Source organism: Lacerta agilis, chromosome 16 (genome assembly GCF_009819535.1).
Source record: "Lacerta agilis isolate rLacAgi1 chromosome 16, rLacAgi1.pri, whole genome shotgun sequence".
Classification (NCBI taxonomy): domain Eukaryota; kingdom Metazoa; phylum Chordata; class Lepidosauria; order Squamata; family Lacertidae; genus Lacerta; species Lacerta agilis.
In genome coordinates this window covers 33,979,755-33,997,623 of record NC_046327.1, presented here as the reverse complement: position 1 = coordinate 33,997,623, position 17,869 = coordinate 33,979,755, and the positions used below count along the sequence as shown (strand labels likewise).

The window sequence follows — 17,869 nt, the reverse complement described above, 5'->3', positions numbered from 1 at the left end:
CTTCACATGTTCCACATCTCTGCTCTCGTGACCTCCTTCCCCCTTGAAACCCATTGTGGCAAAGGAGTAACCCACTGTTCCCCACTACGCTCTTACAGGAACTGGAACACCTAAACAAGTGGGGCCTTAACATCTTCCGGGTCGCCGAGTACACCAACAATCGGTCGCTCAGCTGCATCATGTATACAATATTCCAGGTACGTGTGCTCGCACTGCCGTGTCCTCCTCGTCCCATGCACACACCCTCCTACTGGCTTGGGCTGCAATATTGTCTCGATAGACAAAGACTTGTATATGGAGCTGAAGCTTGAGGTGTGCCTTTCTAGGTCAGTTTTGGATTCATTGTTCTGTATCACTTCAATACATATGGAGTTGTATACAAGAAGCAAGTAAAATAAAACAAGGAGGATTCCACAAAAACTGAAGGGGTGAGCACTTTTTGCAGGGATTGTGTCAATTTCGGGAGAGTTCTTGCGTTTAATGATTTCATCTCCCTGCGCACTTTTACACTAAAAGAGGTGCCCTTTTTGCAGCTTTTTTGAGACTTGGCTGTTTTCTGAGTCAAATTGTTTTGTCTCCTGGTGGATGACACTTCCAAGTCCTCTCCCTTTCCTCAAAAGGGACATTTAAGGAGAGATCTGGCTGAGTTGTAGGTTGGTGGCATGGACTTGAGCCTACCTGGATCCGTTGCATTGACAGAGTGGCTCCGTCCCACAATTGCTTTTGCCACAATAAATAAAATGGCTAGCCTACAATCCTACATCTGGCCAGCAGCAGATCCACAGCCCAACCGCTAGCGCTGGCCAGGGCAGAAGTGGGCGGTTGGCACAGCAAAGAGGCCAGGATTGGGGCTCGTTGCCACAACTTGATGGTAGCAGTGCCAACTCGTGATCCAATGGATCCTGGGCTAGCCCCCTTGTGGGACTGGATCGAATAGACTGTCTAAGATGAGAAAAGGCAGGTCTATTTCTGATTAATGTTCCCATGAGATTGTCAGCCAGAGGGAGGGCAAGAGAGGTTGCAGGGCCCCTTTTCTCTTTTTCTTTCTTTCTGTACAGTACTTAATATGCTTTAATCTACGTTGAACGACGGAAGAGAGAGCTCTGGCTCGGTGGGTGGGCAAAGGCCTTCCGCTCATCCTCACTTGGTGTATTGTAATTGCTGCTCAAGATTCCACAAATTTCTGTCCCTCGCTTTTATCTTTTCCACTACGTGAAAGAGAAAGATAACGGCACTCATCTGAGCAACGTTTTTTGGGTGGGGGCTGATGCCAGACTTTCCCAGCAAATGCTTCACTCCTCTTATTCCACCCCACCCAGGAAAGAGACTTGCTGAAAACTTTCAAGATCCCCGTGGACACATTAGTCACTTACATCATGACGCTAGAAGACCACTATCATGCCGACGTGGCCTATCACAACAGCCTCCATGCTGCTGACGTCACGCAGTCCACTCACGTCCTTCTGTCTACACCAGCCTTGGATGTAAGGGTTTGTCTTCCGTAGCTGGTGAATTGTGTGAGTGTGTTTGTGCGGTGGATGGGCAGTCCACCTGCCTGCCTATTTGGTGGGGGGAGATTGCTCACTGGGTGCCTGTAGCCAAGGATTCTCTTTGTGTTATAAGCACAGGGACTGTAATGCTTCACTTGGACTTGGCAGACTTGGCCTTTGAGGAATCTATGCTTAGGCCCAAATAGCCTTTAAACAAGTCACTATTTCCCAGCCTAATGTTTCACAGGGCTACAAGGATTCAAAACATCTGGATTCCGGTGTATTAAGTGGTGAATCCACTGGCTCATTGGCTCCACTCCTGCCATCCTCAGGGTGGATGTCTGTGGCCTGGAGAGGCTCTGGCTACCATTGGCTGAACTGCTCTGATTTTAGATACTGGCAGAAGATCCTAGGAGAGGATGGATAAAAATGAAGTAGGGGCCTAAGTCTGGGGGTGTGGGAGAAGCAAGCTGCAGCAGGATGAGAGGGAGAGGAGAAGGCAAGAGCCAGGAATCGGAAAGGAAAACTAGGGCAGAATGGAACCAGAGAGGAAATTTGCATATGGCCAGGAGCTGCAGATGGAAGGAGGGCAACAGACATTCACATATCGATTTGGAGCAGACAAGACAGATTATTGGCCAATAAGAGCTCCAATAAGTATTGCAAGACTATTTGCAAGTGCAAGAGATTACAGTATGTTTGCAAACCTGCTGCCTGCATGGAACATTACAGAGGGCACAGTGTTTAAACACCCAGAAGAGGCAATATAGTGCACCACTGATTCCTGGTGCTGGGGGGGGGGGCACAACAGAGGGTGGTGCACTCTCCCAATCATTCCCATGTTATGGGCTTCCTGGATGGACCTCTACTCTGATCTAGCCAGGCAATTCTTACAACCTCATGTGTGTTGCAAAACACCATAGAAATAGAAATGGTAATGATGATAATAAGCAATAGGCAATGCTTCCTTTTGAGAGGCTAGAAAAATTAGCCCTATTATTATTATTATTATTATTATTATTTCTGTTTTTACATCCGAAACCATGATTTAACCCATGAGTTAAAACCTCTATGGCTTTCCAGATGTTGTTGGATTCCATCTCCCATCAGCCCCAGTCGGCACTGTCGATAGTCAGGGTTGATGGGATTTGTAGTTCAGCAAGATTTGTTTCACCAAAGGTTAGCTGCCTCTGCTCTGTACCAGTCTACTGCAACGGCTGGCGAGCCTGGGATATGAGGAATTTTTGGGTGCCAGGGTCTTTTCCCCAAGTAGAACGGGGAGAGGAGGTAGGCATCCCATTAGAGTTGCTTGTGCGTTGGGGGCCTGATATGTACTCGGGACTGTAAGCTTCAGTGGCTTACCTCACATGGCGGCAACACACAAATCTTTGGGGTTTGGGATCTAGCCTCGCTCTCTCCTAGCAGTGAGCCCCTTTGATAACGATGCCTCTCTCCTTGTTAGCGAAGCACCAGCTTCCTCCACGAAGCAGGACAGAAACACCATACCTGTAGCAGCTTCTCCCCCTGTCCTTTGCAGGCTGTCTTCACCGACCTCGAGATCCTGGCTGCAATATTTGCTGCTGCCATCCATGATGTGGACCACCCTGGTGTCTCCAACCAGTTCTTGATCAATACCAGTGAGTAGCACAGGGAGATTGGGGGGGGGCCAAAGGGGTGTCGGGGGGGGACATGAGTGGGTGGGGAGAAGGGGAGGGGTACACATTTGTGTCATATATGGAGGAGATCTTGGACGGAAAAGGATTTGAATGTGCCTCCACGTTGCCTGCACCTTGTAATGTCACCGTATCATGCGTGAGGTTGAACTGCTTTTCTTCTGACAAGGTTGCTATAGGGTTGTTGCAAGAAAAGAGACTTAGAAGGTGAAACGCCTCTCCTCAAATGCCCACAAGCAGCTTTTGGGCAGATGCAGCATAATGCTCTGAGCAGGGCTTTGTTTACTTTCATTCCCTCCCAGTTCCACTTCCCCGGGGCTCTCCACCAACTTACCTTGAGGCAAGAAAATGCAGGGAGAACATCAACAGTGAAGGCCAGGGAGATAATTGGGACTGCATCCCAGATTCCCCAGCAAGAGGAATCTTGACATACCTTTCCCGCTAAAGAATGCTGCGCAGCAGCCTGTACACACTGGGGAGGATGGGACCAGTCACAGTCCCTCCCCCCATTGGGGCAAAGGGTGCTGCATGCATGGTTTTTGCTGAGGCAGAAGCACCCTCCACAGTGGGAATTGGCATTAACTCTTCGTTAGCAAGAATGCAATCTGCACAGAATTAGCGGAGTGTCAGGCCTAATGAGCAAAGGAGCTCGTTCCTGGTAGGTCTTATCTCAGGGATCAGTTGCCGAAACTGAAATTCCCCACATCTGTCTCGGTCCCCTCCTCTCCAGGGTTTCCCCCGAGCAATCAGAGACTGCACTTGCATGAAGCCACGGGGGAGGAGAACTTGTCGCAGCAGGGGGGGGGAGACACCCGTGGTTCTTCATCAGGTGGACTCACCTTTGCCTCTTGGCCTTCCTCTTTCCACTCACCTGCTTCTGCCTCTGATTCTGGACTTCTCTCTGCCACAGACTCCCACAGCTCATTAAGCCCTGTTACCCAGTGCTTTTTTTCTTTAAAAAAAATGTTTAGGGGTACTTTCATATTCCTGCTCATATTGAAATACTGCCCCTCAATGAGGCCAAACTTAGATTGACAAAATGTTTAGGGGTATGTGTACCCCCAGAAAAAAAGCACTGCTGTTACCTCTTCAGCTTCCAACACCTCTTCTTCCCAGTTCTCTCCTCTTCCTTCTCCATCTGACCACTCCTTGTCATCCCACCACCACTCTTGAGCCTTCTTCCCTTGTGGGTTTCCCTAGCTGGTTCCTCCTACCATTCCTCTGCGTCCAAACGGTCCATGGCAGGTGGCAGCTTGCAGGTGCTCCCAGCATCTTTTCTTCCTGGGGAAGAGGCAGCGTGCTGACCCAGTCAAGTCCTCTCCAGCGGGAAAGTGACATTGCAGCAGCGCCTCATGTGGTTCAGTACCTGTAGTGCAAGGCCCCTGGTTCAATCCCCTGTATCTCCAACGTAGGATTAGAAAAGACTTCTGCCTGAGATCTTGGAAAGCCACTGCCAGTCACCATAGATACACAGGCCAATGGTTTGACTCCATATTACGGCAGCTTTTTGTGTTCCTGTTTCCTATCTTTCACTAAGTGGTGAAAGTGGTTTCACTAAGTGGCAAGCAGTGGTGTAGTGGTTAAGAGCGGTGGACTCGTAATCTGGTGAACCAGGTTCGCATCCCCGCTCCTCCACGTGCAGCTGCTGGGTGACCTTGGGCTAGTCACACTTCTCTGAAGAGTGTTTGTTGTGGGGGAGGAAGGGAAAGGAGAATGTTAGCCGCTTTGAGACTCCTTCGGGTAGTGATAAAGCGGGATGTTGTTGTTGTTGTTGTTCAGTCGTTCAGTCGTGTCCGACTCTTCGTGGCCCCATGGACCAGAGCACGCCAGGCACGCCTATCCTTCACTGCCTCCCGCAGTTTGGCCAAACTCATGTTAGTAGCTTCGAGAATACTGTCCAACCATCTCATCCTTTGTCGTCCCCTTCTCCTTGTGCCCTCCATCTTTCCCAACATCAGGGTCTTTTCCAGGGAGTCTTCTCTTCTCATGAGGTGGCCAAAGTACTGGAGCCTCAACTTCAGGATCTGTCCTTCTAGTGAGCACTCAGGGCCGATTTCCTTGAGAATGGATAGGTTTGATCTTCTTGCAGTCCATGGGACTCTCAAGAGTCTCCTCCAGCACCATAATTCAAAAGCATCAATTCTTCGGCGATCGGCCTTCTTGATGGTCCAGCTCTCACTTCCGTACATTACTACTGGGAAAACCATAGCTTTAACTATACGGACCTTTGTTGGCAAGGTGATGTCTTTGCTTTTTAAGATGCTGTCTAGGTTTGTCATTGCTTTTCTCCCAAGAAGCAGGCGTCTTCTAATTTCGTGACTGCTGTCACCATCTGCAGTGATCATGGAACCCAAGAAAGTGAAATCTCTCACTGCCTCCATTTCTTCCCCTTCTATTTGCCAGGAGGTGATGGGACCAGTGGCCATGATCTTAGTTTTTTTGATGTTGAGCTTCAGACCATATTTTGCGCTTTCCTCTTTCACCCTCATTAAAAGGTTCTTCAATTCCTCCTCACTTTCTGCCATCAAGGTTGTATCATCAGCATATCTGAGGTTGTTGATATTTTTTCCGGCAATCTTAATTCCGGTTTGGGATTCATCCAGCCCAGCCTTTCGCATGATGAATTCTGCATATAAGTTAAATAAGCAGGGAGACAATATACAGCCTTGTCGTACTCCTTTCCCAATTTTGAACCAATCAGTTATTCCATATCCAGTTCTAACTGTAGCTTCTTGTCCCACATACAGATTTCTCAGGAGACGGATGAGGTGATCAGGCACTCCCATTTCTTTAAGAACTTTCCATAGTTTGCTGTGGTCGACACAGTCAAATGCTTTTGCGTAGTCAATGAAGCAGAAGTAGATGTTTTTCTGGAACTCTCTAGCTTTCTCCATAATCCAGCGCATGTTTGCAATTTGGTCTCTGGTTCCTCTGCCCCTTCGAAATCCAGCTTGCACTTCTGGGAGTTCTCGGTCCACGTACTGCTTAAGCCTGCCTTGTAGAATTTTAAGCATAACCTTGCTAGCGTGTGAAATGAGTGCAATTGTGCGGTAGTTAGAGCATTCTTTGGCACTGCCCTTCTTTGGGATTGGGATGTAAACTGATCTTCTCCAATCCTCTGGCCACTGCTGAGTTTTCCAAACTTGTTGGCATATTGAGTGTAGCACCTTAACAGCATCATCTTTTAGGATTTTAAATAGTTCAGCTGGAATATCATCACTTCCACTGGCCTTGTTGTTAGCAAGGCTTTCTAAGGCCCATTTGACTTCACTCTCCAGGATGTCTGGCTCAAGGTCAGCAACCACACTACCTGGGGTGTATGAGACCTCTATATCTTTCTGGTAGAATATAATCAATCTGATTTCGATGTCGCCCATCTGGTGATGTCCATGTGTTCATTTTGAACTCCAAGGCCAAACTTGGTTGTCTTTGTCCATGGAGTTTTCTTGGCAGGGATACTGGAGTGGGTTGCCAGTTCCTCCTCCAGGTGGATCACGTTTGGTCCAAACTCTCCACTATGACCTGTCCATCTTGGGTGGCCCTGCATGGCATAGCTCATAGCTTCCCTGAGTAATTCAAGCCCCTTCGCCACGACAAGGCAGTGATCCATGAAGGGGTAAAGCGGGATATCAAATCCAAACTCCTCCTCCTCCTCCTCTTCTTCTTCTTCTTCTTCTTCTTCTTCTTCTTCTTCTTCTTCTTCTTCTCATGGGTGCCTTTCTCACTCAGCGGGAACCACGTGCAGAGCATCCTTTTCCGGTTGGTGAGGATGCGCCTGGAACATGCGCAAGCACCACCGGGCTTCATGTGCATCCGCTTGGAATGCGCATGAAAGCCCCATGCTTGGGGGGGGGTGGAGAGAAGAAGGGGGTGCTCGTTACAGCTGTAGTGGCATCCAGTTTCAGAGCCCACTTGGAAAATAAACAGCTGAAGGTGCAACCATTAGTGCAGGCAGGAAGACGTGCCTCTTCCAGCCCACCCCTTTTCCGTATGGATTATATATATATATAATTTTTATTAGTTTCCAATTACAATCCAGTAATAGCCTCATTATAACAATACCAATTTATAATGCAATTATTAATACCAAAATACCGAATTATATAATTTAAAGTGGCCCACCGCATGCTAGATTTGATCAATTGATTATTTGCTTAATTTCTGCGTTCCAAGATCTTACTGTTTTCCATTGCATTCCAGTCATAATAATAATCCCTTGTACAGCAACAGCAATATTAATAACTTTTATTTGTGTTGACACATTAAATGATTTCTAAAGCTACAAGTGAGGAACTCAAACTATATCCTTGTTCTTCCTGTGTGAGGCAGTTATTCTGTCCGTGGTGTTTCTTCCTGTCCTTGTAAGATGTTATGTCTTTCTTCCCCCCCCCCCCCCGGTTGTTGCTGTTATCCATCATGCCTTGAGCGGAGCTGATGTCCCATTGCTGTTGCAGAAATTCCTCCATTTTTCCGTCACGTGCTTCGTCGTTTTTCTCCATATGGATTCAGCAGCAGACAGTTTTGACGCACAAGCCTGTCTGCTTCTGGTTTAGTTATTTTCACCTCGGCCAGAGAAATACTTGCAAACTTGCATCCTTGTGCACAGGTGTTCATACGAATTCCATAGGGACATATCCAGACACACCTTGCTAAGGTCAGCTCTGGAACATGCGGTGCTTTGGGTAGGGTGTGCTACTCAATGCAGTTTGTAACCGTCTTGAGATCTCTGCATGTGACACTTAAGAGTGTTTCTATTCTTCACTGTACAGTGGTACCTTGGGTTAAGAACTTAATTTGTTCTGGAGGTCCGTTCTTAACCTGAAACTGTTCTTAACCTGAGGTACCACTTTAGCTAATGGGGCCTCGCACTGCCGCCACGCGATTTTTGTTCTCATCCTGAAGCAAAGTTCTTAACCCGAGGTACTATTTCTGGGTTAGCGGAGTCTGTAACCTGAAGCATCTGTAACCCGAGGTACCACTGTACCCAGGTGGTGGGATAATGCAGCCTCTCTCTGCTCAACTAAAACACGAACATGCGCTTTCCTTCCAGTCACCAGCAGCTCCTCCTCCTCCACCTTACTTTGTGCTGCCGCAAGCACAGTCCTTTCTCCAATCATTTGAATCAGACCACGGGTGGGAGAGGCTGTCCCTGTTGTCTAGGTAACCTGAGAAGACGTGTGCCAGCAAAGTAAAATTAGGCACGGGAGGGGACTCTGATGCTTTGCGAGAGAACAAGAAACGGGTTGGGGGAAGAAAGTGAGGCTGGCGACACCCCATCTTCCTAACAGGGAAGCCCAGTTCAGACCTGACACCTGCACACATGCTTGCAAAACTTGCTCAAGGTGCTGTGTCGATTTTTATTCTAGATTTAAACGCCCCTTTCTCAAAACCCAAGAAAAATTGCAAATTTTCAGGAAGGGAGCAGATCCAAAATTTCAGAAAGGCAGATCCAAAGAGAGGCTGCCTCGTGGAATTGGGGCAACGAGTGTTCGAGATGCACCTAAGACGCCCCATCAGTGGAAGTCCTGCACAAGGTCCCTGGAATTGGCTCGGGGGGGGGGGTCAGGAGTCATCCTGAGCATCACATGACAGTGAAGGCAGGGGCGTAGCAAGGGGGCGGGGGCGGTCCGCCCCGTGTTCCATAATGGAGGGGGTGACAAATTATCAAGGAACAATTTTTAAAAAAAATCCGGGAATGGCCCCTTCCGGTTCTGACCCCAACAAAAGAGCTTTGGTATACACCAACTATCTGCTAGCTGACACAGATATAGAGAGTACTAGGGTTGTAGCTAAATATTGCTACGTGGTGACAAGAATAAGACATGCCATGATGAAAGCAATCACCAAAGATAATGATCCCAAGTAACCCATAACAGTCGGAGAGGCTACAGAGACTCAGCTTTTAATAGCCACGCTTTTAATAGTCAATTTTAAAATTGTGTAATATTCAATATTATTATAAGATACAGAAATTTAACTTAGGAATTGAATTGTATTATTTTTCTGCTGGTCTTTGACCGTATTAAAGTTTTACTTACTTACTTACTTACGGAAACCCTGCCTCCCATCCTTTCGTTTCACCCCTCGACGCCTTTGGGGCGCTGGAAGCTGCGTGTTTCCTTCCTCGCCCCTTGAGCAAGAGGAGTGTGAGGTCTCTCCAGCATCCTCAGAGCCTTTCCCCTCCATACCCTGAAAAGCCTGCCCCTCCCCGCTGGAAGCCTCGCTGCTCTCTCTGCTGCCAGAGGAGGTGCTGCTGGTCAGGTGGGACCGGGGCTCTCTCTAGCATCCCGAGAGCCCTTCCACCACCTTGCGCTGTGCCAGGGACAGTTCCCCGGCAGTTTCACGATTCCTTTCTGCTGCTCCGAGCAATTTCAAATTGTTTGATGATTTCATTTTTATTTCATTTGCTTTTTTATCCTGTAAGCCATATGCTGATGTAAGCAACTAAAATGAAATATACGTTCCTGTACTCCGTGACACCGACTAACGTGATCCTCCTTGGCAGATTCGGAGCTGGCGCTGATGTACAACGACGAGTCAGTACTGGAGAACCATCACCTGGCGGTGGGTTTCAAGCTGCTGCAGGAGGAGAACTGCGACATTTTCCAGAACCTGAGCAAGAGGCAGCGACAGACTTTGCGGAAGATGGTCATCGACATGGTGAGCCTCAGAAAGGAGAGCCTGCGTTCCCCCTACTCCATCCCTGGGCTGGGTCTCCCAGTTCGAGGTTCCATTCCTCATTTTTTGCCTTGGGAAATCCGGTTGTTTAAAAGCAGAGGTTATGAAACTTGCTGCTATATTTCTCACAATGACGCCGCTCAAGGAAGGAACATCATCCCTGTCAGGCTTTCTGTCTGAAGTACCAAGCTGGTGGACCTTCTAATGAGCAGAATAATTTTGATTTGCCTCCTGTCGTTCCTTTGCTGCCCATTGTACACATGTCATGGCAGCAGTTGTGTGTGCAAAGACCGACACGGGAGGAAATTGTAGTTACACTTCAAGCAGGGAAATGTGACCTGGGATTTGAGGAATGGGTGGCAAGGCTGATCCTCTGTCTTAGTGCAGAAACTGCCTCCCGTCTCGCTGGCTTCTGTGTTGGTCCCCTCTGCTCCGGTTCCCCAAAAGCAGGACTATATAGTTATAACAAAATAGAAAATTCTTTCCAGTAGCAGCTTAGAGACCAACTGAGTTTGTTCTTGGTATGAGCTTTCGTGTGCATGCACTCTTCTTCAGATATTGCATGCACACGAAAGCTCATACCAAGAACAACTCAGTTGGTCTCTAAGGTGCTACTGGAAAGAATTTTCTATTTTGTTTCAACTATGGCAGACCAACACGGCTACCCACCGTAACTGGATATATAGTTAGAAACAGTGGCATACCGTTACTCTGACATATTGACCACGGTAGCGCAAGGCACATCCCAAATGGCACCAATGCCCAAAGTTCAGATACACAGCATCCAAGGCTGAGGCAGAAAAACCAACAAGCAGCCTCTCACTCCCTGGCAAAAAAAGAGGGTGGGTGGAATTCCGTGTCGCATGACGGCACATGTCCCATTAGCCCAAGCGTTGCAGCTTGCCAGGCAGAACGATGTCCCATCTCAATCTGGGGGGTTCCCCTTCCCTCCTCATCCTTCCTTTTTCTAGATCAGCCAACCACTTTGTAGACTGCTCTGGGCACAACAGGGCCCACTCATAGCAGGACCCTGCTGATGAGTATGTAGCAACCCCAGTCAGAAAAGGCTTGGCCAGTCAGCGGTTTGTGGGTTGGAGGGATGATGTTATCAGAGCAACTGGAGCACAGGCATCCTTGGGAGCTGACTGCTATGTTGATGCCCTGCAGGCCCAACATCCTGGTCCCGTCTCCCATGAGCCCCAAACAGGCACACTGGCTCTGTATAATATTTGAGATGGAGCCAAGTGGACTGAGATGTGTTGCTAGCAAGGCTCACTTTCTTGCCAACTATTCCGGGTGGGTGATGACAGACGAAGCAGACTTCTTGCAAAATTTGCTTAAATGCCAGAATATGCAGAACCCTGCAGCCCTAGCCTAATTTAGCTTTAAGGTTGCTTCTGTTGTTTCAGAGAAAATCCTGAATGTGGGGGGTGGGGTGGGGGAGAGATTAGCTCATTGGCGTTATGATAATGTTCAAACTAATGTAAATTTAGTTGATTGAAATAATCAGTTAAAAGGTCCCTGATTACCGGTAAGTAATCTAAAAATGGTTTCATCAGCTGACAGCCCCGGTGTTTCTTCAGCCTGTCTCTCCTTAGAACAGATATGGTGGAACAACCTCCAGAGCACTAAGGAGAGGACTGTAGAAGCCCCTCTAGAGAGTGGCAGTCCCACAGTCACTAGGCTTCATGGAGTGGCTAGGCCAGTGGTTTTCAACCAGTATGCTGTGGCACCCTAGGGTGCCTTGAATGATGGTCAGGGGTGCTGTGGGCAACACTGGCCTCTGTCCCTCTTTCCTTCCCTCCCTCCTCTGATGCCCTCTCGAGTCTCTGCCTCCCAAAGGCTTGCATGGCTGTTTGTTGCAGCAGCCTTGGCTACAAGCTCCCCAGGCGAATGGTGCCTCTGGGGCTGGCTAGGGGGTGCTGGTTGCCAGGAGCTGAGGCAGCCTCAGAGTAAGCAAGCCAGCAGGTGAGGGAGTCCAGTCAGCCTGTCCTTCAGCTCTTGCTGTTGGGAAGTCCTAGGTCCCTGTGGGGCAGTGTGAGGAGGCACCTCTCTTTGGAGCAGGGGGCACAGCTCAGAGACCATGAGCAGCAGCAGCGGCTGCCCTGAGGACTCCCAAGGAGAGGGGAGAGGAGAATAGACTGAGGGAACCCTCCACAAGGCAATGGGTGACATAACTGGGCTCCTGAGCCTCACAGGGGTGCCACAGAAAGAATGTAGTTGGTCAAGGGAGCCGTGGACACAAAAAGGTTGAAAATCTCTGGGCCAGATGAAAGAAAACTACATTGGGTTGCTGTCTGTCTGCACAGGAGCCTAAATTCCCTGAGAAGAAGGATGGAGCCATGAACAAAGGCATGAAGCCCAAGAAAGTCGAAACGCAGAGTGATCCCCTTCCATTATCAAAAATTATGGCTTATACTTCTGCAGGTCCTGGCTACCGACATGTCCAAACATATGAGCCTCTTGGCCGACCTCAAGACGATGGTGGAGACCAAGAAAGTGACCAGCTCAGGGGTGCTTCTGCTGGACAACTACACTGACAGAATACAGGTGGGCAAGGTTGGATGAAGTCCTGCATGCTACAGATTGGGAAAGGATGGTCGGGTCCTCTTGTCCGGAGGCACAGCCCTGCCCAGGATAAGCAGGAAGGAGGTCAGTCCCCACCACGGTGGCAGGTTGGGGAGGCAAAGTGCAGCTGGTCCCGGAACTGGCATTCAGATAAAATAGCAACAAGGAAGCTGGGAAGCAGCTGCAAGGGTCGTCTGGCAGCAGCTTGCTCTCAGATGTGTTGCTCAAGCTGTTGAGCCAGTCCAGACTTGGGCAGGGGGGCCGGATGACATTGCTTTATTTAAATTGTTGGCCTGCTGCCTAACAAAAGCCTTTCAAGGAAACCTTCAAAAAATGAAAATATAAACACACAATATACACAATATTAAAAATTAAAACACACACACACACTGAAAACACAGTTAAGACTGGGGAAAGGTCCTGTGTTTCAACTGCTGCTCCTTATATTTTGAAAGCATGCCAGCGCGAGTAGATAAATAGGTGCCGCTGCAGCAGGAAGGTAAACGGCGTTGCTGTGCGTTCTGGCTTCTGTCATGGTGCCTCGTTGTGCTGGTAGCAGTTTAGTCATGCTGGCCACATGACCCGGAAAGCTGCCTGTGGACAAACGCCGGCTCCCTTGGCCTGAAAGCGAGATGTGCGCCGCAACCCCAGAGTCGCCTTTGACTGGACTTAACCGTCCAGGGGTCCTTTACCTTTTACCTGCCTTAAAGATCCTGCAGGGGGAAACAGCCTGGGCATACAAACACATGCATAATTGTGTCCCTGGGGCTGGAGCCCCTCCCTTTCGGGTGACTGGACAATCTGTGGCTGCCTGTATCTTCCTGGCAGTAGTGACGACAATGATGGTGTTCACTGCCCACTCCCCAGACCTTAGAAAGCCCATTGGCTCCTTTTGTCACCTGACAACTGAATAAGCTGCAGACCCTCCTTTGGACCCTCTTGCGCTGGTGCTGCCCACGCCAAGTAACAGACCGAGAGGGCCTTACAGCTGGGGTGCTGCAGGAAATTAGCCACATGGGTCGGACAACCAGAGCCTTTGCTTCATTTGCACAGTCCTTTTCCTAGGTTTCCCACTCGCCAACCTCCTTAGGCTCTGAGAGCAGAGGGAGGCTGATTCCATCTAGGTCTTTTCTCCCTCTGCACGGTACGTCCGCACACATGCAGACACGCAACCCACCGTTTTGCTTCCCAAGGTTTTGGTGCTCAGCTGCACAGCATTGACAACCAGGAAGGAGGTGCTGCCACATCCTTGCCCCTCTCTGACTGTCCCTGTGCTTCCTGACCCCAACCAGGTCCTGCGGAACATGGTTCACTGTGCGGATTTGAGCAACCCCACGAAGCCGCTGGAGCTCTATCGGCAATGGACAGACCGGATCATGGAAGAGTTCTTCCGGCAAGGGGACAAAGAGCGGGAGCGGGGCATGGAGATCAGCCCCATGTGTGACAAGCACACGGCCTCTGTGGAGAAATCGCAGGTGCGTGGTGGCCAAGTGGGATATTGTTCCTGGGGGGGGGGAGGGCAGAGAGGGATCCCTTTTCCCTCCTGCTGCTACCAAGGCTAGGAAAGTTCAGACATGAGATGGCTGCTGTCAAAACCCACTTTATCTTTGGAGCATCATCGTCGCTCCATCCCTGAGTTTCGGCAAAAATGCAACTTCACCAAAAGTTGGGGGGAAGGGAGGAAGTAGGGAATAAACATAGCCAGCCCAGAAGGCGAAAGGAAACCGTAGATCCATTACAGGAGAAAGGGGGAGCTGCCATGTCCATTGGAGGAAAGCAGGAATCTGGCACTGGGAGGCAGGCAAGCTTCTTTCCTGTGACTGTGAGGCAGCAGCTTATGGCTTCCAGCAGACATAGCTGAGTCTTTTACAGGCAAGTGGTTTTTTGTGCAAGGAATTGGCGGCCATGAGTTGGTACAGAGGATCCATTGCCGGAAACTTGCCTTTTCCCTGTAAGAAACTGCTGTTTTAAGCAAAAAGAAGCTGCTTTATGCTGTCAGACCTTGGGGACCACAAAGCCGGGTGCGGCCTCCTCTGTCAGGCTGGCTCAAGCCCCCTTAGCTTCCTGGGCCCCCTTTTTGACTGGGAATATCATGGGTTGAACCTGGATCCCCTCTGCCTGGCTCCCTCCTTCTGGGAACTGGGAATGTGCTCTTCTTCCCACAGTTACTAGGTCATTTATGATTGTGTGTGCTTTGTGGAATGTGGCTTGGCAAAAGTCACATGCACCTCTGGACTAGAAACTGTGCCATCACACCCATGTCTGCACCATTGTTAAAGAAAGCTTTATTTTGCTAACAGAGATCTATCTCCCTGCTGTGCCATTTTGAAAGAGAGAACCTAGCCAGCTATAACAAGCCCCCCCCCCACTCCTCCATAGCACTGCCCCACTGTTTGTTGAACCGACTGTTCTATTGCCTTTTAGAAATACTTTAATGTACCTCACCCTTTCAGTGCTAGAGAGGACAGCCGTTAGGGGAAGGGGGGTTGATAGTTACAGTTTAGCTAACTTCCGCACTCGTTTTAGCACTAACGAGAATAGCTGGTACAGGGAATGGAGCATGTTGTCTTACGGAAAGCCTCTGAGAATTTTGGCAGAATACTATTTTTCTGTTCCTCGTGACTTTGGAGAATCTTGAAAGGACAAAGCTACGGCTTATGCTCAAAACCCAGAGGTGAGGATGCAAGGACATACCTAGGGGTTAGCCAGGTTGTCCGCCACCAAGGGCACAGGCCCAGCGATGCAAAAATTATGCCTGTCCACTATGGCTTGGAGTGGCTAGGAGCCCACCCGTCTGGGTGCTCCCCAGGCCATTCCTCCACTGTTCTGGGCAATGACTCTGGGCTAAGAGAAGTTAAAATGCCCCTGCATTATTCTAGCACCTAAATAACCACCCCTCACCCAGTTACAGGTGGGTAGCCGTGTTGGTCTGCCATTTTTTGTTGTTGTTGTTCAGTCGTTCAGTCATGTCCGACTCTTCGTGACCCCATGGACCAGAGCACGCCAGGCACGCCTATCCTTCACTGCCTCTCACAGTTTGGCCAAGCTCATGTTAGTAGCTTCGAGAACACTGTCCAACCATCTCATCCTCTGTCGTCCCCTTCTCCTTGTGCCCTCCATCTTTCCCAACATCAGGGTCTTTTCTAGGGAGTCTTCTCTTCTCATGAGGTGGCCAAAGTACTGGAGCCTCAACTTCAGGATCTGTCCTTCTAGTGAGCACTCAGGGCTGATTTCTTTGAGAATGGATAGGTTTGATCTTCTTGCAGTTCTTTCCAGTAGCACCTTAGAGACCAACTGAGCTTGTTCTTGGTATGAGCTTTCGTGTGCAAGAACAAGCTCGGTTGGTCTCTAAGGTGCTACTGGAAAGAATTTTCTATTTTGTTTCGACCCCTCACCGACAAACCTTCAAAAGCATCCAGGCCTGTTTTCTGTGGCCTGAGGAAGCACAGGATGAGTTCATGGGTGTCCCTTAAGGCAGTGTTCCCCAACCTTGGGTCCCCAGATGTTTTTGGCCTACAACTCCCATCATCCATGACCACTGGTCCTGCTAGCTATGGATGATGGGAGTTGTAGTCCAAAAACATCTGGGGACCCAAGGCCGGGGAACACTGCCTTAAGGGACTGCAGTTGGCGGTGCTGCTCACCGTCCTGTTACCAACCCTCTTCTTTCCCTGCCCCTCGGTTGTGTTTCAGGTGGGCTTCATTGACTACATCGTGCACCCGCTGTGGGAGACGTGGTCGGACCTGGTGCACCCAGATGCACAAGACATTTTGGACACCCTCGAGGACAACAGGGACTGGTACCACAGCATGATCCCCCAGAGCCCTCCCCCCTCCGGACGACACGGAGAAGGACGACGAAGCCTGCCTGGAGAAATTCCAGTTTGAGCTGACTCTGAGGAAGAGGGGGAGGACTCAGAGCAGTCTGAAAAGGACCACAGCAGCCCTGGCGACGAGGACAATAGCTACTACACAGCCACAGAGGAGCAGCAACACGAGTCCCAGGAAGGGCAGGACAGACTAACGGACGGCACAGCGAACGACACGTCTCCCGGCACATCATGACTTTGGGGAGGGACAATTGAAAAAGCAAAAAAAAACCACACACACACGAAAGTTTTCATGAGGGAGGGGCAGGGATAAAAAAAAACAACGAAAAAAACTCATTTTTTATTTTTATTGTATTTTTTATAAAAAGAAAATCAACAAGAAAAAAAAGGGAAATATACACAGCAACTGTAGAACCAGGTTGGCCCAAGCAAGGGGGGCAGTAGCCCTGCTGCTTCAGTGAGCGGCCCAAGCACTCCAGAAATAATCTTACCTTTAATTTTGCTTTCTTTTTCTTTCTTTCTTCTCCGTTGTTGCTGAGTTATCATTTTCCTTTGCTGCTTTTTTTTTTTAAAAAAAAAAAAGACTGGTGCCATCAGGAACAGAAGGAGGGCGATGATGATGAAAAGCATATATGAAGTGGTGGCAATGGCCAAGCAAGTGGAATAATAATAATAATAATAATAATAATAATAATAATAATATTTTAAGCCATTTGTAGTATAAACAAAGCAGAGACACTGCAGGGCTTCAACGCCAAAAACCAGTAATAATTTTCTCACTTGCCCCTTCTGTTCATCTGGCTCCCTTGCTTCAGACATGCCCTCCGGGTCGTTTGGTGCCTTCCCTTTGCCCATCGCAGCATAACCCTCCTAGCTGGAAAACAGGGTGTTCAAAACATTGGGGATTTTTTTTTGGGGGGGGAGTTCTAATAACTTTGATTTTTGTAACTTATTTTTTTAAGCTACTGCTAATTTATTTTTGTGAGTTTATTTTGATTTCATCGGACTGGTAAGAAGAAAGGACTTTGCCTCCTTCCTTCCTTCCTTCCTTCCTTTCTTTCTGATGCACTTTTTAAATAATAATAATAATAATAAATGGTTTGCAGGTGGGGAGTTCCTTTTTCTTTTTTTGCCTGTGACGCCATAACATTCTCCCAGAAGCAAACGGGAGAAGACATTACTTTTAAAGAAAACAAAAGGGAACAAGAAATCAAAATAAGCAAAACATTTTATCTGAGTTTCCAAATAGCCAAGTCTTCCTCCGTTTATCATTTTGCACAAAAGAAAGAAAGAAAAGGCAATATGGCCAGGATTGAATGGTTGTAACTGGCCAACTTGCCCAGACAGCTCCATAGGGGACCTCAGGGGTGAGTATTCCTCTCCCAGTAATGGGGATGAGATGGAGAGAGGGGGGTTGGTTTGCATCCTTCCTAACCCAATAATAAGAGGAGAGACTATGTTTTTCAGCGATGATTATTTAAGGACTGATTTGCAAGTTACCACCATCTTTATGTCTGAAAACCTGTGATTTGTTAGTTGATGAATCTCTAAACTGCAGTACCCCTCTCCCTGTTTACAGGTTTGTCAACTAGGAAATGCGAGTATACTGACCACAAACAAACAAACTATT

General features: G+C 48.6%; 1 protein-coding gene across 1 annotated transcript in view; it reads left to right on the top strand.

Moving 5' to 3' along the window:
• The window catches only part of PDE4A (phosphodiesterase 4A), a 266,902-nt gene extending 250,166 nt beyond the window's left edge, over window positions 1–16,736 (top strand). Inside the window, 9 exon segments of the mRNA XM_033173528.1 lie at window positions 99–197; window positions 1,320–1,484; window positions 3,028–3,127; window positions 9,669–9,823; window positions 12,269–12,391; window positions 13,702–13,884; window positions 16,103–16,236; window positions 16,238–16,316; window positions 16,319–16,736. Coding sequence (XP_033029419.1) covers window positions 99–197; window positions 1,320–1,484; window positions 3,028–3,127; window positions 9,669–9,823; window positions 12,269–12,391; window positions 13,702–13,884; window positions 16,103–16,236; window positions 16,238–16,316; window positions 16,319–16,474 — 1,194 coding nt within the window. The 3' untranslated portion in view covers window positions 16,475–16,736.
• Window positions 16,737–17,869: the final 1,133 nt, after the last annotated feature.